At 43.5% G+C, this 25,378-nt stretch overlaps 1 protein-coding gene across 1 annotated transcript in view; it reads left to right on the forward strand.

Annotated features, from left to right (window-relative positions):
• Nucleotides 1–6,464: 6,464 nt before the first annotated feature.
• Nucleotides 6,465–25,378, forward strand: part of rigi (RNA sensor RIG-I) — a 40,396-nt gene continuing 21,482 nt past the window's right edge. Inside the window, exons 1-8 of the mRNA XM_055632462.1 lie at nucleotides 6,465–6,797; nucleotides 12,038–12,169; nucleotides 13,489–13,667; nucleotides 17,914–18,064; nucleotides 18,814–18,912; nucleotides 19,859–19,972; nucleotides 21,207–21,360; nucleotides 24,366–24,624. Of these exons, the coding sequence (XP_055488437.1) occupies nucleotides 6,692–6,797; nucleotides 12,038–12,169; nucleotides 13,489–13,667; nucleotides 17,914–18,064; nucleotides 18,814–18,912; nucleotides 19,859–19,972; nucleotides 21,207–21,360; nucleotides 24,366–24,624 (1,194 nt within the window). The 5' untranslated portion in view covers nucleotides 6,465–6,691. The remainder of the gene's footprint in view (nucleotides 6,798–12,037; nucleotides 12,170–13,488; nucleotides 13,668–17,913; nucleotides 18,065–18,813; nucleotides 18,913–19,858; nucleotides 19,973–21,206; nucleotides 21,361–24,365; nucleotides 24,625–25,378) is intronic.

Here is a 25,378-nt window from a genome sequence, read left to right on the forward strand (position 1 = left end):
GGGGGGTGAGTGTAGTTCCCATAGTGCGTTCGGCCGAACGCACTACTCTGCAGGGCCTTCTTGTCCTGGGCAGAGCAGTTCCCAAACCAGATTGTGATGTTGCCGGACAAGATGCTTTCTACAGCCCCAGAGTAAAAGCACTGAAGGATCCTCAGAGACACTATGAATTTCCTCAGCTGCCTGAGGTGGTAAAGGCGCTGCCTTGTCTTACTCACCAGTGCAGCAGTGTGTGTTGTCCATGTCAGATCCTCTGTGATGTGGACTCCCAGGTATTTAAAGCAGCAAATCCGGGGGGGAGGGGGGTGGTGAGGAAAATAATTTTAAAGCAAATAGGCACAAATCACTGCCTGTAAAGGTAGAGAAAACAATCAGTGCTTTCAAAATGTAATTGGATTAGCATTTTGATCCAATTTGAGATACCAGCTACCAAGACAGATGTGTACAGCAATTCATTCTTCCCCCGCACAATTAAAGCATGGAATAGTCTTCACCCTACCATAGTTACCCAACCAGATGCAACTAAATTTAAGGTAGCTCTTCTTCTCCAAGAACCATTTTTTGCTTAAGTCCACCCTCCGCCACCTCCAGTTTAAATTCCATTTGGAATATTTTTGGAGGACCAAGAACCAAGAAACCAAGTATGAGAAAAAGATAATTTGCAGGTCTTTATTAAGGAGGAAAAAAGTAGATTCCTCCAGATGGAATTGTCTAATTTTTATGCACAGACTCCAGCCTGGCTGAATAGCTGCCTCCTGTTTCAGAACAATATTTTGATTCCAAGGTGGGTCATCCCCCTCACACTAACAGCTGAAGGTGGTAGCAAATGTCCTACTTGTGTCTTTTCCAAGTGGCCACCATTGAGGAAGAGGATGTGATGGAGTCGCCACCACTTATTTGCTGTTCAGTTGCCCAAGAGTCGAGCATGTTTAATTGTCAAATGTACCCACAATGGAATATTGAAATTCTTACTTGCAGCAGCATAACAGGCCTGTACACACAATGCGTGTTGATAACATATGATAAACAAAGAAAATACAATAAATTAATAACCCCAATACTAGTGCAAAAAAAGCCCAAAGTCCAGAGTGCAACAAAAGGCTGTCTATAGTTCATAGTTTAGTTCGAGTTTATAGGGTTCAAGAGCCTGGGTTGTTGGGAAGAAGCTAAACTTGCACTTCATGTTGTGGCCTCTGTTTTCAGATCTATAAGTTATTCCTGAGGGTAGAGTTAAAATGAATGTGTGGCCAGTGTGATGTGACTCATTAATGATGCTGGCTGCCTTTTTGATACAGTGACTCCTATAGATCCATTTGATGGTCAGTAGCTGTGATGAAGCGGGCAGTGTCCATCACTTTTTGTAATATTTTCTGGGCATTCAAATTGCCGAACCAGGCCATGATGCAATCAGTCAATATGCTCTCTACCATCCACCTGTTGGAGTTCAAGAGAGTATACATCAACATACCAAATCTCCTCAATCTTCCGTAGAGGTAGAAGCATTGATAGATTTCTTTATGATTCGACCAATGTGCTGGGCCCAGGACAGACCTTCAGAGATATGCACACCCAGGAGCTTGAAGTTGTTGACAGCTTTGTGAATACTTGGCTTCCTCCTTCTAAAGTCAACAATCAGCTCCTTGGTCTTGCTGATGTTGAGAGAATGGCACCATTCAATCAGATTATCATTCTCCCTCCTATGTTCCCACATTAATGGCTGTAATTCTTCCAACAATGTTAGTATTGTCAGCAAATTTAAAGATGGCATTGGATCTGTGACTACAGTCATGAGTATAGAGTGAGTAGAGTGGGGGCTGAGCAGGGAGCCCTGAGGTGCTCCTGCACTGATGGTTATCAGGGGATGAAGTGCTGTTGCCAACTCATACTGCTTGTGGTCTGTCCATGAGGAAGTTAGGGATCCTGTTGCATAGGGAAGCGCAAAGAACCAGTTTCCTGAACTTGATAACAAGTTTGGAAGGGATGATGTTGTTGAACACCAAGTCTTGTAGTCTATGAACAACAGCCTGACGTATGTGTTCTTATTGTCCACGTGGTCCAGTGCAGGGTGGGGAGACAGCAAGATCACATCCCCAGTTGATCTGTTGTGGCAGTACGCAAATTGTAGTGGGTTCAAATTCTTCTAAGGTGAAATTTGACATGGGCCATAAGCAACTTCAAAGCATGGACACGAGTGCCGTTGGTCAGTTATTGAGGGATTTCAACTTTCTGCTCTTAGAAACTGGTATTATTGAACCCCTTTAAAGCCCTATGGGAACCTTGAACCTGAGTAGTGATAGTTTTAGTCTAGATTGTTGTCACGTGTACCGAGGTACAGTGAATGCATTTCGTTGTCTCTGTACTGTACACTGACAATGACAATTAAATTGAATCTGAATCTGAATCTGAGTGAAAAGCTTTTTGTTGTGTGCTATTCAGTCAGTGGGAAGACTATATATGAGTACAATCAAGCAGTGTAGTGTACAAATACAGTATAAAGGGAATAACATTTAGTGCAAGGAAAAATCCGATTAAAGAGTGTCTCCAATGAGGTAGATGATAGCTCAGGACGGCTCTCTAGTCGGCGATAGGATGGTTCAGTTGGCTGACAAAAGCTGGGAAGAAACTGTTCCTAAATCTGGAGGTGTGCGTTTTTCACACTTCTCCACCTCTTGCCTGATGGGAGAAGAGAGAGTGACTGGGATGAGACTCGTCCTTGATTATGCTAGTTGGCTTACTGAGGCAGCGTGAGGTGTAAATGGAGTCAATGGAAGGGATGTTGGTTTGCATGATGATCTGGACTGTGTCCACAATATTTTGCATTCATGGATGGAGCCGTTCCCAAAACCATGTTGTGATGCATCCCGATAAAATGCTTTCTACGGTGCATCTGCATAGTTGGTCAGAGTTGTTGGGGACATGCAGAACTTCCTAAGCATTTTAAGTAAAGGTGTTGGGGTGCTTTCTTGGCCATTGCTTCAATATGGTTGGTCCAGGACAAGTTGCTGGTAATATTTACTCCTAGGAACTTGAAACTTTCAACCATCTCCACTTCCTGAAGTCGATTACTATCTCCTTTGTCTTGCTGGTATTGAGAGAGAGATTGTTGCCCTGACGTCAGGTTATGAGGTGCCCAATCTCCTTCCTGTACTCCTTCTCGCCATTATTTGTTATGCGGCCCACGACAGTGGTGCATTCAGCACATTTGTAAATTGAGTTGGCTGCACGGTCGTGGGTGTATAAGAGGAAAGAAGGGGGAGAGAACGCATCCTTGCGGAGGTTGAAGATGTCCGCAAAAACTCCAGATAGTTAGTCCTCGCAGGTTTTAAGAATGGTTCAGATGCTTTCTGAGGATCATTTTTATGAAGAATGTTCTTGGTGACTGAGATTACCGTGCCATTGGTATCTATGGGGGGCTTGAGAAGGCACATTTGTGTTCTCCTTTTCAGAGTATGCTTTGAACTCGTTTGGGAGTGATGCTTTACTGCCAGTGGTTTTGCCTTATAGGAAGCGATGACGTGAAAACTCTGTCAGAGCTGCCGAACATCAGTCTTACCCTCCAATTTAGAACAAATGTGTTTTTTCTGATTGTATTATCCATGTCATACCTGGATTTCCTACATGAATCCGGATTGCCACGTTTGAATGCCAGAGATCTGATGCTTCATGACCTTCAGGTTCATCCAAAGCTTCTGATTGGGGAACACCGAGATCATTTTGATTGGAACACACTCTTCCTCACATTCCCTTATGAAGTCGGTAAGAGCCGTGGCATATTTGTTCGTCCATTGTTGAGTCATTGAATATCGCCTGGTTTACCAACTCCAAGCAATCATGGAGTCGTTCCTCTGCCTGCCCTGACCAGCTCAGTGCAGTCCTCACCACTGGAGCTACACTCTTCAGTTGCTGCCACTACATTAAGCCAGGTGGCCGGATTTCGCAAAGTGAGGGCGAGAGTGATGGAGTGATAGGCATCTTTGATGGAATATCAGTGGCTGAGGGTCTTTGATCATGTGGTGCTGCAGGACATGTGCTGGTGGTAGTTAGGAAGTGACTTCCTCCAATTGGCTTCGACAATGATAGAAACATAGAAAATAGGTGCAGGAGTAAGCCATTCGGCCCTTTGGGCCAGCACTGTCATTCAACATGATCATGGCTGATCATTCAAAATCAGGGCCCCGTTCCTGCTTTTTCTCCACATCCCTTGATTCCATTAGCCCTAAGAGCTAAATCTAACTCTTTCTTGAAAACATCCAGAGTTGGCCTCCACTGCCTTCTATGGCAGAGAATTCCATAGATTTACAACTATCTGGGTGAAAAAGTTTTCCCCCTTATCAATCCTAAATGGCCTACCCCTAATGCCCCTGTCCCACTTAGGAAACCTGAACAGAAACCTCTGGAGACTTTGCGCCCCACCCAAGGTTTCCGTGCAGTTCCCGGAGGTTGCAGGTGGTTGCAGGTAGTGGAAGCAGGTAGGGAGACTGACAAAAACCTCCGGGAACCGCACGGAAACCTTGGGTGGGGCATAAAGTTTCCAGAGGTTTCCGTTCAGGTTTCCTAAGTGGGACAGGGGCATTATTCTTAAACTGTGATCTCTGATTCTGGAATCCCCCAACATCAGGAACATCTTTCCTGCATCTAGCCTGTCCAATCTTTAAGAATTTTATATATTTCTATAAGATTCCCTCTCATCCTTCTAAATTCCTCGGTCGATCCATTCTTTCATCATATGTCAGTCCTGCCATCCCGGGAATTAACCTGGTGAACCTACGCTGCACTCCGTCAATAGCAATAATGTCCTTCATCAAATTAGGACACCAAAACTGCGCACAATACTCCAGGTGCGGTGCCACCAGGGCCCTGTACAACTGCAGTTGGACCTCCTTGCTCCTATACTCAAATCCTCTTGCAATGAAGACCAACATGCCATCATTAGCTTTCATCCCTGGCTGATGTACCTGCATGCTTACTTTCAGTGACTGATGAAAGCCTCCGTTGCCATGCGGTGAGAACGGAGAGGTTGAGAAGGAGTTTCTTCCCAGAGGCCATTCGGACTGTAAACGCCTATCTCACCAGGGACTAACTCTACTGAACGTTTTTCCTTCCATTATTTATTATGTAAAAGAATATGTGTGTTATGATTGTGTTTATAGTTTGTTTGGTTGTTTGGTTGTTTGTCTTTTGCACAAAAGTCTGCGAGCATTGCCACTTTCATTTCACTGCACATCTCGTATGTGTATGTGACAAATAAACTTGACTTGACTTGATGTATAAGGACACCCAGGTCTCGTTGCACTTCCCCTTTTCCTAATCTGACACCATTCAGATAATAACCTGCCTTACTGTTCTTGCCACCAAAGTAGATAACCTCACATTTATCCACATTATACTGCATCTGCCATGCATCTGCCCACTCACCTAACCTATCCAAGTCACCCTGCAGCCTCATAGCATCCTCCTTACAGCTCACCCAGCTTTGAGTCATCCACAAACTTGCAGATGTTACATTTAATTCCCTTGTCTAAATCGTCAATATATATTGGAAATAGCTGCGGTCCCAGCACTGAGCCTTGCAACACCCCACTAGTTCCTGCCTGCCATTCTGAAAAGAACACGTTAATTCCTACTCTTTGCTTCCTGTCTGCCAACCAGTTCTCTATCCATGTCAATACTCTGCCCTCAATACCATGCGCTCTAATTTTGCACCCTAATCTCTTGTATGGGACCTTGATAAAGGCTTTTATGAAAGTCCAGATACACCACATCCCATAGCTCTTCCTTATCCATTCTACGTTACATCCTCAAATAATTCCAGGTTAGTCAAGCATGATTTCCCCTTCATAAATCCATGCTGACTTTGACCAAATGCGCTGCTATTACATCGTTAATCGTCGACTCACTGATGTACGGCTAACTGGTCTATAATTACCTGCTTTCTCTCTCCCTCCTTTCTTAAAAAATGGGGTTACATTAGCTACCATCCAGTCCACAGGAACTGACCCAGTCTACAGAACATTGGAAAATGATCACCAATGCAGCCACAATTTCTAGGGCCACCTCGAGTATTCTGGGATGCAGACCACCAGGCTCTGGGGATTTATTTGCCTTCAGTCCCAACAATTTCCAGACTAATGTGGATTCCCTTCAGTTCCTCCCTCCCACTAGATCCTAGGTCCCCTAATATGATGGGAAATGCTTTGGGGTCGCTATCGGGTATTTGTTGACCACGGCTTGCCCACTACGAGAAGAACATCTGCTTGGGGGTGACAGATTGATGCTTCACGCTGCCGGTCCTTGCCTACTTCAGCAATCAGGCAAACATCGCCCTCTTTGAGAACAAGGAAGGGCTGTGGCCCAGGGAGAAAACGAAAGTGAGAAAGGAATCGAAACTGATACTGATTGGAAATGCATGGATAACAAATGAAAATAAATATCTTTTTTCAAACACGTTCTTTTTTTAAACATTTGCTCTTCTTATTAACAGATGTGAATGTCGGTGTATATTAAATCTCCAACCTCCGATTCTCAAAGCTGCAGCGGCTTGGTTCTCGTTTACTGGAAGTTGCGCAGTTGGAGGCGGGGACTCTGCGTGTATAAAACAGCTCAGCTGCGGAGAAACTCCAGCGAGCTGTAGGCGGAGAGGTTGCAACGTCGGCTCAAATCAATATTCGATTTATATTAATCAAAGAGATTTAAAATGACCGCAGTTGACAGAGAAAATTTGAAGCAATGGGAAAGCTATATCATCGGCATTCTGCGGCCGAGTTACATCCACGCGTTTCTCGTAGATTTTCTACCGCAGGGTACGTGAGTTCTTACTTATCATTACGTGTTATTATGTATAAATAGATAATGGTGGTGTTTTAAACTTGCTTGGAGCAATTTCAAGCTGAGTCCAGCTTGCAGGGGGGAATCATGATGAGATGCAAAACCGTTTTCGTTTTACCATATTTCCTACAGTTTTGGTCCTGAAAGGGGCGTGTGTGCAATCCTGATCCGGTACAGTACACAAATGAAGTACAGTAGCAATGTTACAAAATGTTGAGATTTAAAAAATCAAGTCTGCAATTTATCCCATCAGATAAAGCATAAAAAGTTTAATTTGACACCTAATTCACTTTCATATCTTCTATAATAAAAAGGTTTGGCCATTTTCATACTCTGAAATTAGCATCTTGTTCCCTATTGCTTTTCCATTGACTTAACTCAAAAGCTGTGATCGAGGACAGTCAAAAGCCCATAACTTTCTTAAAAATTAAGAGAACTGAATGACATTTTCAGTTATTATAGATTGAAGCATTCTGAAACAAATATGAAACAATCTTACTTGGATGACCTGAAATTAAAGCATATAGTTAGTTAGTTACCCAATTGTAGCTAATTACAAAATTCAATTACTAGATCTAAACATCTATCCATTTCTTAAGAAAAGATTAAGATTTTTAAATAGCCTGACCCAATAACATTCACACATTATAACATGATTTTTAAATCTCACTGATATGAATTTATAGGCCAAATGGAAGGAATTTAGTGTATAATTCCCGTAAATTAATGGGCATTTATATCTTGCGAGTGAGATTTTGTGGAACATGATGGTTTGGAACGTTGTGGTGAATTTGAACCCCATATCGGCTGGAAAAACACTGCCGGTTCATATATTTACATAATCACATTTTCGCCTATTAGATTTGTATTAAAGTAATCCTAAGAAGCAAGTTTATATGTAAAATAAATGACTTACCTTATGTTTTGCCCCCTACGTAAGATCCATCCCGTTGTCGGCATTGATGGCGTTAGAAGTAGTTTTTTTATTTTACTCCAGGGATTAAATTGCCCCGCGATTTAAAAAAAAAAATCTTCCGAGAATGCAAGTCACATAGATTATTTTTCAGCAGCTTAACAGCCCGAGAAAGATTGACTCCGACAGGCAGGAGAAAACGGCATTTTAATCCCCCCCCCCCCCCCCCACCTCAAAGGTGGCAAAGCGGAGACGGTGCTCCGGCGGCTGAGGCGGCGTTCTGGCGGCGGCGACCTGAATCCGGGGCTCGGCCGCGGGCCAGTGGATGACATCGTCGGGAGCTCGCAGGTCACAGGCTGGTGCCTGTTTTCCGGAGCTCCCGTGGCAACAGCTGCATCTGCTGGACTGGAGGGCGGCAGCTTCGACCACCCCCGGGCCGTGGAGCTTGAACCGCGGGACTGACTTACCATCGCCCGGTGGGGTATCGCCTCAGCGCAGAGGGAGAAGAGGAGGGAAGAGACAGTAACTCTAAGACTTTTGCCTCCATCACAGTGAGGAGGTGCTTGGTGAACTCACTGTGGTGGATGTTAATTTGTGTTTATTGTGTATTGTTATTATTACATGTATGGCTGCAGGCAACAACATTTCGTTGCAAATAAAGGATTCAATTCAATTCAATTCAAGTCGCGCACACGGCCAGTGGCAGAACTGCTGCTGAAGATAAGTATTGTAACATACCTAAGTACAATGTGTGAAATCCTGACCCAGGGCAGTGTCGCTCGGAAAGTCCCAGGTGAAATCGCCACCAGGTGCTTGCTGGACATAAAGAGGAAATGCCACTCACTAACTAGAACCTAGCTTAGCTCGCATGACGATTACGAAAGTGTCAAAGAGTAGAAAACCTTTGCTTAGGTACAAGGTACTAATTAAATATTCTGGTCATGCCTCCTTTTAAACATCACCTTCTTGGCTCCTCCTCTCACTTCCAATCGCCAATCCTCCCTTTGGGCTCGCACTACATTTCATGCTGCGTCAGGAAAGCAGCCAACATAATCAAGGACCACTTACACCCCAGTCATTCTCCCTTATCCACCTTATGCGTCAGGCAAAAGATGATAAAATTGGAAAGGAAGTAGCACCAGAGATACCAGATTCAAGAAGAGCTTCATTCCCTGCAGTCAGGGTCGGCCTTAGGAGGTGTTGGGCCCAATTTTCATAGAAATAAATATATAATTATAAATTAATCATATTCAGGCATGTGCCGTGAGTAATTACTCAGGGCAGGCAGTCTGTCGGCTTTTAAAAATCTTAAACAGCGCATGCGCAGATTATTCTCTCCGTAAAAGTAAAAAATAAAAATAAAGAAAGTAACAATTCAATTTGCCAAAGGTTTCCAAATCTCCTTCTTTCTGAATTACTGAATGGGTTGGGGGGGGGGGAGTTGGAGGGTGATGGCAGGTGGAGAGATGGTGGGAAAAACGGGAGCACACCGGGACAAGTTGAATCAGTTGTGATCTTATTGAATGACTATACTAGTTCAAAGGACCAATTGGAGGGAGAGTTCCTTTCACAGCGCGTGGGAAGTCTGGCCAGGGGTAAAGTTGCGGGGAGGGCAGCAGCGTTGAGAAGGAGGGGGTCGGGGATCATGCCAGTAACTCAGTCACCGCTGCTCGTGAGCTGGATGCTGGCGTGATACCCGACCCCCTCCTTCTCAATGATCCTGCCCTCCCCTGGCCAGACTCCCCACTCGCTGTGAAAGGAACTCTTCCCCCCCCCCCAGTGGTGCTGTCCTTTTATAGCCGCTTCCCATCAGTTGTTAGCAACATCGTTCAGCAACAGTACAGCAACATCGTTCTTGATCTATCTTACTTGGCTAACAACTACGTGTTAACTACTGGCTGTTAACAAGTGCTAACAGTGGTAGTTAACAAATCGTTTTTGTCTGATGGCCGTTGCAGTGGTTTTTATCCATGTTTTTTTTTTTAAAATCCGTATTTATCAAGGCAAATGCTTTTAAAAAAAATCTGTATTTAACAGCGCAAATTCATATTTCCGTACGAAATACTGAAAATTAGCGAGGGGCCCCCATAGGCGCGGGGCCCAATTGGGAGCAATCGGTCCATTCGGCTTAAGGCCGGCCCTGCCTGCAGTTATCTGACTTTTGCAAGAACCTTTCCTAAGCTAAGGTTATGGTCCTGAGCTCGCCGTGGTCTCATTGTCGCTCTTGCACCTTCTTTGTCTCTGCGCTTTCTGTGTAGCTGCAGCACTATATTCTGCACTCTTTCCTTTCTCTCTTCACACTACCTATTGTACTTGTGTATGGCTTGATTGTACTCTCCTGTATGATCAAATTCCCCTGGATAGCACGTAAAAAAGTTTTTTACTGTATGTTCAGTTTTATAATTGTCACATGATTGAGGAGAAAACTCTTTACATGCTATCCAAGAGATCAGGTATACCATATAGAAATACAATTAGGTCAAACTCAAATACAATAGATAAAGCAAAGGGGAAGATACAGAATATAGTTTTCAGCATTGTAGCACCAGTTCCATAGACAAACTCCAATGTCGTCAATGGGGTAGAGGTAAATCAGATAGTAGCTTAGGCTTTGAACGGACTGTTCAGTAGCCTGATCGCAGAGGGGATGAATCTGGTGGTGTGTGCCTTCAAGCTTCTGTACCTTCTGCCAGACGGGAGCTGGGAGAAGAAGGAATGACCGGGGTGGGACATGTCTTTGATTATGTAGGCTACTCTTCCAAGACAGCGTGGTGTAGATGGAATCTTGACACACATGGTGATATTAATACAATATCAATACTAATCAGTCAAATGACCATCTTGCACAGAAGCTGCTCGATCTGCTGATTATTTCCAGGACTTTCTCTTTTTTCGAATAGATCGGATAAAGCATCTCCAGACTTCTGATGCTATGTTTGTGGAGATGATTAAATCAGAGGGAAACACTGCAACACATTTTGGCCATCACTCAAGAATAAATAACTGCCTTTTGAGCTTGGTGGGAGGGCAAGAGGAAGTGATGTGGTGGAAGGGTTGAAAGAACTCAGTCAGAAGTCAAAGAGTCATACTGAGTTACAGCCCAGAAAGAGGTTCTTCAACCCACCAAATCCAAGCCGACCCTCAGGTGGTAATCCTACCCGAACTGATTTATTCTCCCATATTCCCATCAAAGTCTCCCAGATCCAACCACTCAGCTACCGAAGCCAATTAACATAGAAAACATAGAAAATAGGTGCAGGAGTAGGCCATTCGGCCCTTCGAGCCTGCACCGCCATTCAATATGATCATGGCTGATCAACCAACTCAGTATCCTGTTCCTGCCTTCTCTCCATACCCCCTGATCCCTTTAGCCACAAGGGCCACATCTAACTCCCTCTTGAATATAGCCAATGAACTGGCCTTAACTACCTTCTGCGGCAGAGAGTTCCAGAGATTCACCACTCTCTGTGTGAAAAAAATGTCCCTCATCTCGGTCCTAAAAGATTTGCCCCTTATCCTTAAACTGTGACCCCTTGTTCTGGACTTCCCAAACATCGGGAACAATCTTCCTGCATATAGCCTGTCCAACCTCTTAAGAATTTTGTAAGTTTCTATAAGATCACCCCTCAATCTTCTAAATTCTAGCGAGTACAAACCGAGTCTATCCACTTTCTTCATATGAAAGTCCTGACATCCCTGGAATCAGTCTGGTGAACCTTCTCTGTACTCCCTCTATGGCAAGAATGTCTTTCCTCAGATTAGGAGACCAAATCTTGAGGAGACCAAGACATACGTCTTTGGCGCGTGGGAGGCAACCGGAGCACTTGGAAAAAACCCATGCGCTCACAGAGAGAACATACAAACTTCATACAGACCACCCCTAGTCAGGATCGAACCTGGGTCTGTGGAGCTGTAAGACAGTAATTCTACAGCTGCACTATTTCAGCCACAAGATTTAGCCTCGGGCACCATAGCCGGGAGAACACCAAATGATGGGAGGAGTTGATTTTCATTTGAGATATCAGAATGGCCAGGGCTTCATTTTTAATCGCTTGTGTCTTCCAGTTTGATGTCAGGTCATCGACATGTGCTATTAACTTTATTTCCCAACTGAATATTTCCTGCATTCTCAGATGGAACTTGGAAATTGGAGGTGTGGTGAAACCAACAGAAATAATTCTCACCTAAGTTGGCAATCCCTGGATATCACCTTGTTTCTCTCTCTCGACCTGTGTTCCATTGTTGGATTCTCCCAGCGCTTCTCCATTTTAATAAAAAACTAACATTGTTTTCTCTCTGCAGTTAAGGTTGAAGAGATTTTATCCCTGGAAGAAAAGTCTTGCACAACTTCTGCAGAACGCTTTTTTGAATCCTTGATTAAATTGGAAGAAGCAGGATGGTATCGAGCATTTTTAGATCAACTTAGAGCTGTGGGTGAGTGATCTATTGTTGCATAAACATTACAATCATATACTTCATATTGTTAGATGTAAAAGATTTAAAATATCTCTTTCAAAGGGCCAGAAAGCTTGCTTCAACGCCCTGGCCAAATCTATCCCCAAACCAACATTATCAAAACATTATCAAAATACTGATGAAGGGTTTCGGCCCGAAACGTCACCCTTCGCTCCATAGATGCTGCCTCACCCGCTGAGTTTTTCCAGCTTTTTGTCTGCCTTCTATTATCAAAACACAGTTATGTGGTAATTATCACACTGTTATTTATGGGAGTTTGCTGTTCCCAAATTGGCTCACCCTTTTCTCGGCATTATACTTTGAAGGCACTTAGTTAGTTGGGAAATGACATGGGATGTGCGGAGGACTTGGAGGCTGCTGTACAAATGCAAATCTTTGTATGACTTTTGTAATGCCTCACTATTAAAGGCAAATGGTTTACTCAAAGATGGGCACTCTGAACGAGTATTGACCAATGCTGCAGCTTTTAGTGGATAAAGCCTACTCAGCAGGAACAAGGATAAAATGCATTACTTGAGCCATTGTTTAATTGAGGGGAGAATGGTGGGATTGGGAAAGGTATGATCATATTTGGGAAAAATGATTAAGAATTTAGATAATTCGCAATAAGTAAAGGGGAATTCTTTTCTGGAAGAGTAATGTTAAACGGGGCTTCCTTTGGAGGGGGGGGGATGAGGCGTTGACCATTTATGGAGTCTCTCTGGAATCAAGAATTTCATTGCTCATTCGTATTCATAGATGAGGCTGAAAAATTCCATTGCCTTGAAATTAACAGAATAGTGAAATTTGACTCAGAAACTATCATTGTTGTGTTCCAGTCTGGAATACATTAATTTTCCTATAATGTGATCACATTCTAGACATTGGAATCAAAGAATGCAGTGGGGAAGTTAGTACCAGGATTGTGGATTCCATGGTCATGTTGGATGAGGTAGCAGGCTAGAGAAGCTGAATGGCTTACTCCAGATGCTTTGTAGAATGTCCCACAGTTATGTCCCACAGTGCCAAATCAAGGCAAGCAGTCAACTTAAGACTGAGATAAATTGATTGACTGGATCCTACACCCTTGCCTATGTTCCAATGATCCCTAAGAAGGCCAAAGGCCGCTAACTTTTCTCTCATTTACTGAATGGTAAAAATAACAAAACATATATATCGCCTTTTGAACCTGGCTACTAATGTCATGGAACCTGAGAGATTTTGTTGGAATTTGAGTGAAACAACTATTCAGTGGGTAATATGAGTGATTTCACATTCTGTATCTGTTGTGTTTTCAGGTTACACTGGTCTGCTCAATGCCATGGAGACTTTTGATTTTTCTGAAATTGAAAAGCTGCGGGAATATAAAGACCTTTTGAATCGCATTTCTCCAACGATTGTTTCTAACATAAAACCGAATGAAGTACTTAATTCCATGAAATGCCTGCTACCCAGAGAAAATGAAGAGATTCGCAAGGTATTCCTAAATGCTTAAAGATAGTGGGGAAGGTGATGGGTTGTTGTTGAGGCTTCTCCAGGAATTAGTGCTCAGTCTTTAGCATCCATTAGGTTGGAAAATCAAGAGAACATTTAAAGATACTGTCAGTTTTTTTCACTTTGGTCAAATTCTTCTGTTAACAAGCCTCAGAACTCTGTACTTCCCCATTTTTGCATCACCCCCAACTCTATTGGCACGAGAATCTGCTTCTGCTGCCTGAGCCTCAAAGTCTGGAATACCTTCCCGAAATCACTCCAACTTTCTCCTTATTTCTTCTCCCTTTACAGAAAACTTAAAACCTGCCTCTGTGTCCAAGGCTTTAATTCCCCCGTGTATGGCCTCTATGTGACCCAGCTTAAATGTTTTACTTATTTATTTTTAAATGTTTTATTTTTTTGGATCTGGGTATTGCTGGCAATGTCAGCATTTATCATCCATCCCCAATTGCCCTTGAGAAACGGCAGCCTGGAATCTATGCAATATTTCAGGTGGAGGTGCTCCACCAGGTTATTTGGGAGGCATTTCCAGGATTTTAACCCAGTGATGATAAAGAAGTATTGTGTGTGCATGTTTAGTTTTGTTTAGTTTACTTTAATTTAAAGAGATGGTGGTTAACTTTGGCAGGTCCAAGCTCCCCCTTCAGCCGGTCAACGTTGACAGACCAGTCCAGTTTGTTATCAAGGTGCAGACATACCTTGGAGTGCACCTTGATAACAAACTGGACTGGTCTGTCAACTATGACTACAAAAAAGGCCAGAGCAGACTCTTTTTCCTCAGATGGCTCAAATCCTTCAATGTGTGTAATGATATGCTGCACATGTTTTACAACACTGGGGTTGCAAGTGTTATTTTCTACGCTGTTGTCTGCTGGGGCAACAGCATTAGTGCAAAAAACAACAAGAAGCTGGTCAAACTGGCTAAACGAGCTAACCCTAACCTCCAGCTCAGTGCTGGAGGGGAGAGTAGACTCTGGGATGGATGTGCTTGAGAGGCGTATGAGGCACAAGGAAAACCCCGGGCATCCCCTCCATGTAATTCTGGAGAGTCAAAAGAGCACTCGGAACAACAACCGGCTCCTCTCCCTGCCCTGTAGAACGGAGCGGTTCAGGAGATCCTTCACCCCTGCAGCCATTAGATTTTATAATTCGGACCACTAAGCTGTAGGGGGATGCATTCTTGCAATTTTTAATTGTTAATTATTGGTCTTTTTTAAGTATTTATTGCTCTCAGGTTGTGTCCACAGTGTATTCTATGTATTTTTTGTCTACGTTCGTTTTGAATCTGTGGGTTTGTTGGTTGGGGGCTTCTGGACATCTGAATTTCCCTGAGCGGATCAATAAAGTATTTATTATTATTATTATTATTATTATTAATTTTCTGTTGGGTAGAGTGAAAATCTTTTTTTGCATACCAACCAGCCAGCGGAAAGACAATACATGATTACAATTGATCCATCAGTTGTACAAAGACAATTGTATACAAATGTGTACAACAATTCATTCTTCCCCCGCACAATTAAAGCATGGAATAATCTCCACCCAACTATAGTTGCCCAACCAGATGCAACTACATTTAAAGTAGCTCTTTCCATAACCCTTTCTGGCGTAAGCCCTCCCTTCACCACCTCCAGTTTAAATTCCATTTGGAATATTTTGGAGGACCAAGAAACCAAGAACCAAGAATCCATAGTGAGTTACTCCAGCACTTTCTGTCTATCTTTGGTAGTTGGTGGAACTGGACTCCAAGCAAGTGGGGAGTATACCATCATTTGTTTGACTTAGTTTAGCTTAGAGATACAGTGAGGAAACGGGCCCTTTGGCCCACCAAGTCCATACTGACCAGCGATTCCCGTACACTAGCAGTATCCTGCACACTAGGGACAATTTACAATTTGTTTTTAACCGAGCCCAATTAATTGACAAACCTGTATGTCTTTGGAATGTGTGAGAAAATCTGAGCTCCCGGAAAAAACCCACGTGATCGCAGAGAGAATGTACAAACTCCATACAGATAGCACCCATAGTCAGGATCAAAGCCGGGTCTCTGGCGCTGTAAGGCAGCAACGCTTCAAAAAATCCATCATTGTACCGGTACCAAAAAATGCCTCCCCAGCCTGCCTGAATGACTACCGTCCGGTGGCCCTTACCTCGGTAGTCATGAAATGCTTTGAGAGGCTGGTGAAGAATCACATCTGCGCCTTCCTCCCTCGGAACATGGACCCGTTGCAGTTCGCATACCGTCCGAACAGGTCCACGGACGATGCGGTCTCCCAGGTCTTGCACACCGCTCTCTCCCATCTGCACAGCCAGAAGGGGGACTACGTGAGGATGCTGTTCATAGACTACAGTTCAGCCTTCAACACGATAGTCCCCACCAGACTGGCCGGGAAGCTACTGGAATTGGGGCTCAACACCTCCCTGTGTGCCTGGGTCCTGGACTTTCTCACCGCCAGGCCCCAGGTAGTCAAGATGGGAGGGAATACATCGAAGTCCCTCACCCTGAGCACAGGATCGCCCCAGGGTTGCGTCCTCAGCCCCCTATTGTACTCCCTGTACACACATGACTGTGTGGCTAGGTTCAGCTCCAATTCAATAATTAAGTTTGCTGATGACACTGTGGTGGTGGGCCTGATCTCAGACAATGATGAGAGGGCCTACCGGGAGGAGGTGGCTGATCTAGCACTCTGGTGCCAGGAGAACAGCCTCCTCTTGAACATCAAAAAAACGAAGGAGCTGATCATGGACTTCAGGAGGGCACATCATCCGAGGACGTACACTCCATTGAGTATAAATGGGGATCCTGTGGATAGGGTGAACTGTTTTAAATATCTGGGAGTCCACATCTCGGAGGATATGACATGGTCATCACACGCCTCAGCACTGGTGAGTAAGGCAAGGCAGCGCCTTTACCACCTCAGGCAATTGAGGAAATTCAGAGTGTCTCCGAGGATCCTCCAGTGCTTCTACGCAGCGGCGGTGGAAAGCATCTTGTCCGGGAACATTACCATCTGGTTCGGGAATTGCTCTGCCAAGGACAAGAAGGCTCTGCAGAGAGTAGTGCGTTCCGCGAGCATTGCCACTTTCATTTCACTGCACATCTCGTATGTGTATGTGACAAATAAACTTGACTTGACTTGACTTGACTTGACTCTACCGCTGTGCCACTGTGCTGAATTGTTCCTTTAAAAGTTGGGGTGTTAGGTGGTGAGTCATTCACCACAGGATACCTAGTCTCTAACCTGTTCCCATTACTGCAGTGTTTACATGGCTGGTCTTGTTGAGCATCTGATCATGGGTGGCCCTGGTAGTGATGAGTGGGGGACTCAATGATGGTAATGATATTCAATGCCAAGGGTAGTTCCAGAGGCGTTCTAATGTTAGAAAAGATCATTGTCTGTCACTGGTGGTGGGTATATGGAACGATCTGTCAGAGGAGGTAGTTGAGGCAGGTACAATATCAACATTTAAAAGACTTCTACAGGTACATGCATAGGTAAGATTTAGAAGGAGAGGGATCAAATTCGAAATTGGGACTAGCTTAAATAGGGCATCTTGGTTGCCATGGGGTGGGAGTTGGGCCGAAGGGCCACTGTTTCCGTGCTGTCTGACTCTATGACTCAAGTCAAGTCGTGTGAATGTTACTTATCACTCAATGGCCCATGCCTAAATATTGCCCGAGTCTTGCTGCAGGCAGGCATGGGCTGCTTCGTCTATGAAGAGCAATCCCAATTTTGACTTTACCATGAACGGAATGAAGATGGTTGGCCCAGCAAAATCCCTAGAACTCATGCAGTGATGTCTTGGGGCTCGGGCGATTAACCACAAACTACTACAACCACGTTCTTCCAATCCAACCATTAAAGTGTTTTCCTTTTGATACAAATTCAGTTTTACAAGAGCTCATTGATGCCACACTCAGTCAAACGCTGGTCTCATCTCACACTCACTCCCGCTTCACCTCAGAAATTCAGTCTTTGGAACATCTTTGGATCAAGATTATGATGGGATCTGGAGCTGATAGTTCTGGGCACGACCCAAACTGGGTGTCAACAAGCAGGTGATTGTTGAGTTACATAAGAGGGTCTCACCAGCACAACCTTCTACACATTGTAATGTAGCCTCAGTGCAGACCTGACTAAACTGCCTCTGTAACCTCCAGTCCTACAACCCTATTTAACACCTCTTGTAAATGAGTAAGTGCACTGACTTGTCAAATATTTGTGCAGGTCTCTGAATCCAAGGGCGATACAGCAGGAGCAGAGAAGTTACTCGATTGTTTGCAAAGATCAGATCAATCACAATTCTTCAAGGAGTTTCAGATAGCTATGGACACATACAACTATGATGCAGTGACAAATCTTTTATCTTCAGATGCAGGTAAAAGCAAAAAATAGCTGGCATGTTTTCAGCAGTGTCAAAGAAGGATTTCTTTTTGTCAAAAATGGGAGACTGAGTCAGGGGAGAGGGTATCACAGAGATAAGGAAGTATAAGAGATCAAAAGAGATGGAGATCAAGGAATAGATCATTGAGAGCTGGGAGAAGTTGACAACAAAGCAATCGGAGATAAAATGTAATCAGAAAGACAGTCAGACTGGTCGGCGAACTGGGAAGGGGGAGGGATGGAGAGAGGGAAACCAAGGGTTACTTGAAGCTAAAGAAGTCAATATTCATACTGCTGGGGTATAAGCTGCCCAAGCGAAATATGAGGTGCTGGTCCTCTAATTTGCACTGGGCCTCACTCTGCCAATGGAGGAACCTCAGAACAGAAAGGGTCAGTGTGGGAATGGGAGGGGGAGTTAGTGCTGAGCAACCAGGAGATCAGGAAGGTTTAGGCACACTGAGCGGAGGTGCTCAACAAAACGATCGCCGAGCCTGCGCTTGGTCTCGCTGATATATAGAAGTTCACACCTGGAACAGTGGATACAGTAGATGAGGTTGGAGGAGGTGAACCTCTGCCTCACCTGAAATGCCTGTCAGGGCTCTTGGACGGAGTCGAGGGAGGAGTTATAGGGACAGGTATAGTAGTGACCATCTTCGTAGTTATTTGTTAATAAGGGCAAATGTGTGAACATCTAAAATGTGTGAAACTATAAAACTAATTGTGTGACTTGGCCCTTTTCCGCAGATGGTTTATCTGATTGCTCTGCAACCACAGAGTCTGTCATGCAATATTCAGAGGAGCCAGAAGACATGGATACTAGCAGTGCACCAATCATCCATACACGTAAATGTGAACTGTATTGTTATTTTGTTGACTACGCTGGTAGATTAGCTCCTGTGGAGGAAGTTTCCATCCATCCCTCCAAACAGATGGATAGCCCTATTATAAACACACTTTGTAATAGGGATATCAAAGAAAACACTTACTTGTAAAGAGGGAGTTAGATGTGGCCCTTGTGGCCAAGGTGATCAGAGGGTATGGAGAGAAGGCAGGTACGGGATACTGAGTTGGATGATCAGCCATGATCATATTGAATGGCGGTGCAGGCTCGAAGGGCCGAATGGCCTACTCCTGCACCTAATTTCTATGTTTCTATCCATATGCGGATATCAGGGCAGGAGAGTAAAAGTTTGATCATAAGTAAGTTTTTAAGGAGAGTGGCAGTATGGATGGAAATTCCCCCAGTTTAACAGTTTGATTGTAAAGGCATGATCCCCAGTGGTGTAATCATTAAATCAACAGATAACCGACAGGTCTGAATTAGAAGATTCAGAATGGTCTTCTAGGCATGTTCCAAATCCCTTTTCACACCTCTTTGGGATTTGGAACTTGCCTATAAGACCACCCTTGCTCCAGTCTACTTGGAAACTGTGTAGGAAGGGACTGCATACGCTGGTTTACACTAAAGATAGACACAAAATGCTGGAGTAGGTTCAGGCAGCATCTCTGGAGAAAAGGAATAAGCGACATTTCAGGTCGAGAAAGGTCTGAAGAAGTCTCAACCCAAAATGTCGCCTATCCATTTCCTCCAGAGATGCCGCCTGACCTGATGAGTTACTCCAGCATTTTATGTCTATTACTTGGAAACTGTAGTTGATTGAAGCTATCAAGTAGTTAACTGTGGCTGGATTAGGCAGCAGCCACAAATGTAGACGTCAACAATGTTCTGAAACAGAAATTACTTTCCTTGTTAAATAACTATTTCCGTGTTTCGTTTTTTTAAATGTAGCAAACAGCCAACAAATTTCAAATGACTTTAAACGTATGGAATTGAGAGCATATCAAGAGGAGCTTTCAGAAAGTGCAATTGATGGAGACAACACTATTATTTGTGCCCCTACAGGTACAATAAGAGAATGATTAACTAACTGCGTTTTATCGGCCATGCCTTTTGCACATGCCTGATGTTAATTGCTCCACCTATGGCAGACGTAGCTTGAACAGAATATGTTAGAGTTAGAATTCCAGAACTCGGGACTCCAATAGATGAGGATAATAGGTGCTTATTTATAATCTACCAAGCTGCCAATTTTTTATTGCTAACATACCCATTGAGAGTATGGAACTGTTTTACTATGCTAAGGTACTGTTAAAATGCATTGATTTTATACCTTGAGTGTTTATCAGACTGTTTACCATATTGTAAACTAGATACCAGCGGTCACAGACCTCCAGCCTGAATATTGTCCTTCCACCACAACCCTATGTCTATGGTACGATCAGTAAATCAGTTTCAAATGCATACAACCAAGTCACGGTTAATCCCGTGCATCTTAACCATCTGGATCAGCCTACCATGGGGGACTTTATTAATTTCCTTACTAAAATCCATGCAGACAGCATCCACTGCCTCCCCACACCCCCACCCATCATCGATCACCCTCAAAAACTCGATTGAGTTAATGGCTGGATGGCACAACTTTATTTTTAATAGGACTTTTGAGGTGTGGGCAACTTTGGCAAAGAAGGCATTTGTTGCCCCTCTCTGGTTACCCCCTGAACAACTAGTACAGTGGAGTGAATTAATTTCAGGATCAGCCATAATGTAATATAAATGGAGCGCATTTGCCCAGGCCTGGTTCGAGAAGAGCTGATTCGTTTATAGACTCTCTGCCTCACCTTTTCTGCTGTGTCAAAGTACTTTACAAACAGTGAAAGGTAGTCACGTATAGAATTTAAGAAGCGTATCGGCCGGTTCACACATTAGGTGCCACAAACTGCATCGGGTCCAGTGACCACATGGCCTTAATTGGGAGTGAGTTTTAAGACTCTCCCAACAGATCAGTTCTTCCGCATTTAGTTCTTCAAGATTCCCGCATTTAATCCATTAATGCCATCACTGTATCTGCGTGGAATTGCTGGCCATAGTTCTGGGGAAGAACCATGAGGGAATGGCTGGAACCAACCCTCTATGAAGCAGCACATAGGGGATAATACTCTTGTTACTCTGCTCATACATGTGGCTCCATGTGGAGGGGAAGCTATTAATGAAGTGCACTGTTCCAAAGTTTATGAGGCAATCTTAGCCATGCTGGTGTACTGATCAAATCAATAACTTTTTCTATTTTGTCCCCAAGGGTCTGGAAAGACTATAGTTGCCCTCCACATTGTTGAGCGTCACCTCATGGACAGTGCTGACCAGAATAAAAGGAAAGTTGGATTCATGGCCACAACGGTTCCTGTCTTTCAGCAGCAGTTGGAATTGTTTAAGAACCACTTCGAGATGACCAAGTATGATTGCTGAAACTTAACCCCTCGTGATCTCCAGTATCTTTTTGTTTCACCTTTTCCTTTTCGACTGTGTCAATTCCCATTCTGTTGACATAAAGAGCAGGAAGCATTGAAACAAGCATTTAGCTCAACTAATGATGCTTATGGTCCACAGGAGCTTTGTCCACATCTCCCACACTCTCTGCCCTTCTATTTCCCTCCACATTTGTTCACCCATTTTCCTTTTGAAATTATCTAAACTGTTCATGGATCTATCTGTACAACAACAATATCTCTTTTGGCCCTTCTCTGGGAAGAATTTTTTTTTATACAAAATATAGAAACATAGAAATTAGGGGCAGGAGTAGGCCATTCGGCCCTTTGAGCCTGCACCGCCATTCAATATGATCATGGCTGATCATCCAACTCAGTATCCCGTACCTGCCTTCTCTCCATACCCCCTGATCCCCTTAGCCACAAGGGCCACATCTAACTCCCTCTTAAATATAGCCAATGAACTGGCCTCGACTACCCTCTGTGGCAGAGAGTTCCAGAGATTCACCACTCTCTATGTGAAAAAAGTTCTTCTCATTTCGGTTTTAAAGGATTTCCCCCTTATCCTTAAGCTGTGATCCCTTGTCCTGGACTTCCCCAACATCGGGAGCAATCTTCCTGTATCTAGCCTGTCCAACCCCTTAAGAATTTTGTAAGTTTCTATAAGATCCCCTCTCAATCTCCTAAATTCTAGAGAGTATAAACCAAGTCTATCCAGTCTTTCTTCATAAGACAGTCCTGACATCCCAGGAATGAGTCTGGTGAACCTTCTCTGCACTCCCTCTATGGCAATAATGTCCTTCCTCAGATTTGGAGACCAAAACTGTACGCAATACTCCAGGTGTGGTCTCACCAAGACCCTGTAAAACTGCAGTAGAACCTCCCTGCTCCTATACTCAAATCACTAACAATATTAATTTTGGATTCATACATGTGGAAAGAGGCTTTGCACATTTAACCTGCCCATTTATTTTGGAGACTTTTGAAGTCCTCTTGAACTGATGCTAAAATAATCCAGCCTGTTCAGACTTTTCCAGCAGTTGTCATCTTCTGATACTGTGTTCTCACATTTTTTTCTTTTGCTTCTGTGTTATTTTGTACTGCGTTGAATGCTAAACTGTGCACAGTAACCTATCTATGAGTTGACCAATTGTACAAGAATAATGTATCTTCACTGCTGAAAAATTAATCCTCTTTGTGGTAATAGAATTTGTTAAATTTTCTTTTTGGGTTTTCCTAGAAATCTCTTACAAAGAATGAGGCCATTTGGCCAATTGTATCGATGATGGGCATAATTAGAGTTATTAGAAGATATATCCACTTTCCATCTCCTAGCCCACAGTTTTTTACGTTAGAAGACTTGAAGCACTTATCCAGTTTTCTTCTAAGTTTATGGATATGTGCCTCCAGCACTTTTACCAATCCTGAAGTTTAAAAAAATCTTCAACTCGCCAATAATCATTTCATCAATGATTCTTATTGAGCTATCAAGCTCGATGAGGTCACAGATCAGCCATGATCTAACGGAATATTTAGAACATGGTTGAGCACTGTTGTTCTACTCCTGTGATCTTCCTGCCATTTTACAATCAAATGAAAGCTCACATGCTGACGTTTTGCAGTTCAGGACATTGTTTTCCATACTTATCACTTCCAAGCCTCTGTCTCTACTCCACCCCTCCTTTCCCCACTTCCCTGTCTCCCCAACACCAGAAGCTTGAAAGTGTGCACCACCAGATTCAGGAATAGCTTCTTCCCTTTTGCGATCATACTTCCGACCAGTCCTTCCATAAGTAGAGTACTGTCAACCTCAAAGGGAAAAAACAAATCAAACGATCTGAATAAAGTACAAGAAAAATAAAACAACAGTGGAAATGTCTTTAGGTGTAACAATTTGTTAGCCCACGTAACTCTGACAGGTAGGTGACATGCCAGAGAATTGAGTAGAAAAATGTAGTTTGCCACTCTTGTGATTGAGGGAGTGCCAGATCCCATGAGGTTATAGCCCTTCTGTTCTCTCAGATAAACATAGAAGATCTCAGGACACATTGGTGAGTATTCATACAAACAACATCATTTAATTAGGTGATAGACACAATGTGCTGAAGTAACTCAGCAGGTCAGACGGCATCGCTGGAGAAAAAGGATGGGTGATGTTTCTGCTCAGAACCCTTGCTCAGACTGAAAGTGTGGGGGGTGGGTGGAGAGAGATAGAGGTAGGAAAAGGCTGTCTTTCAGTCCGTGGAAGGGTTCCAACCCAAAATGTCACCCATTCTTTTTCTCCAGGGATGCTGTCTGACCCGTTGATAAAGTTACTCCAACACTTTATGTCTATCTTAAGCATAAACCAGCATCTGCAATTCCTTCCAAACACATCACTTAAGCAGACATAGAAACATAGACCATAGAAAACAGGTGCAGGAGTAGGCCATTTGGCCCTTCGAGCCTGCACCGCCATTCTATATGATCATGGCTCATCATCCAACTCAGTATCCCGTACCTGCCTTCTCTCCATACCCCCTGATCCCTTTAGCCACTAGGGCCACATCTATCTCCCTCTTAAATATAGCCAATGAACTGGCCTCAACTACCTTCTGTGGCAGAGAATTCCACAGATTCACCACCCTCTGTGTAAAAAATGATTTTCTCATCTCGGTCCTAAAAGGCTTCCCTCTAATCCTTAAACTGTGACCCTTAGTTCTGGATTCTCGTCTTTCTTTTAATCATGTGATCTTTATCACATTTTTGCAAATTAGCTTCCTAGTCCGCATTGCAATAATGACTAGATTTGGAAAAAATGCAGCAAATTGGTTGTAAAGTACTTTGAGCCATCACAAAATCATGAAATGCACAGTATAACTTTTTTCTGTTGATTCAGTTTGCTCCATTGACCAAAGTGGTTGGGGTGAGAGATCCCAGTTTGCTTTCCCCCTACCATGGAAAAACTAACCTTTATCAATCTTCACTTCCAGGTTCAAAGTGTATGGAATATGTGGCGACGTGGCAGGCAACTGTCCTGTGGAGATGTTCGTCGAGATGAACGATATCATAATCCTGACACCGCAGATTCTGCTGAATTTCCTCCAAGTTGGCTATATTTCTTCACTTTCCATCTTCACCCTGCTAATATTTGACGAATGCCACAATACAACAAAAAATCATCCTTACAACGTTTTAATGAGGAAATATCGGGATCTCAAATTGGGCCTGGTTGCAAGTGCATTTCCACAGGTTAAACTTTCTGAATTTTCAGATTTTCGTTGTTATTTCTCACATTCATCCAGCACTATAAATGGAGACATGTTAGACAGAAGCAAAATGGGCAAAGCCACGTGGGGATATATATAAATTGATCCCAGTATACATACTGTAAATATTCTAGACACTGTATAGCGGGGAAGATGTTAAAGATTTCGGGATTTGGAAAAGAGATTTCAATGGAATGAAACTGGGATGAGTGAGTCAGTTATAGGGAGATGACTGAAAGAACTCCAATCATTCTACATGGGTCAGAGAGGGTTCGGAAGAGATTTTATGTGATGCAGTGCTGAAAGGCAAATGGAGCCAATTCGAAAAGGTAAAAATGTGACAGAATTTTTCCAGGGTTCTAGGACAAGAGCAGCAGCAGTAACACTGCTATTTAAAAGAGAGTGTGCAGACATAATAGACCAAATGCTTGCCATTCCACAAGACAAAAGTGCACCTGGGCACTTTGCAACCTCCTGGAATGAACATTGAATCTTCCAACTTTACGTAAACTGCTCTCTCATTGTTTCCCATTATCGTGCCTTTCCTATCCTGAGCTTGAAGAAGGGTCCTAACCCGAAACATCACTGGTCCATGTTCTCCTAAGAAGCCTGAACCACTAAGTTACTCCAGCATCCTGTGTTCTACGCAAGATTCCAGCAGTTAATTGTGTTCCTGTTTCATTAAAATGCTTTGCTAATGGACAGTACTCGGGCTCCTTCTCACCTGATCTATCCTC

The sequence above is a fragment of the Leucoraja erinacea genome, chromosome 3 (genome assembly GCF_028641065.1).
Source record: "Leucoraja erinacea ecotype New England chromosome 3, Leri_hhj_1, whole genome shotgun sequence".
In the NCBI taxonomy this organism is placed as follows: domain Eukaryota; kingdom Metazoa; phylum Chordata; class Chondrichthyes; order Rajiformes; family Rajidae; genus Leucoraja; species Leucoraja erinaceus.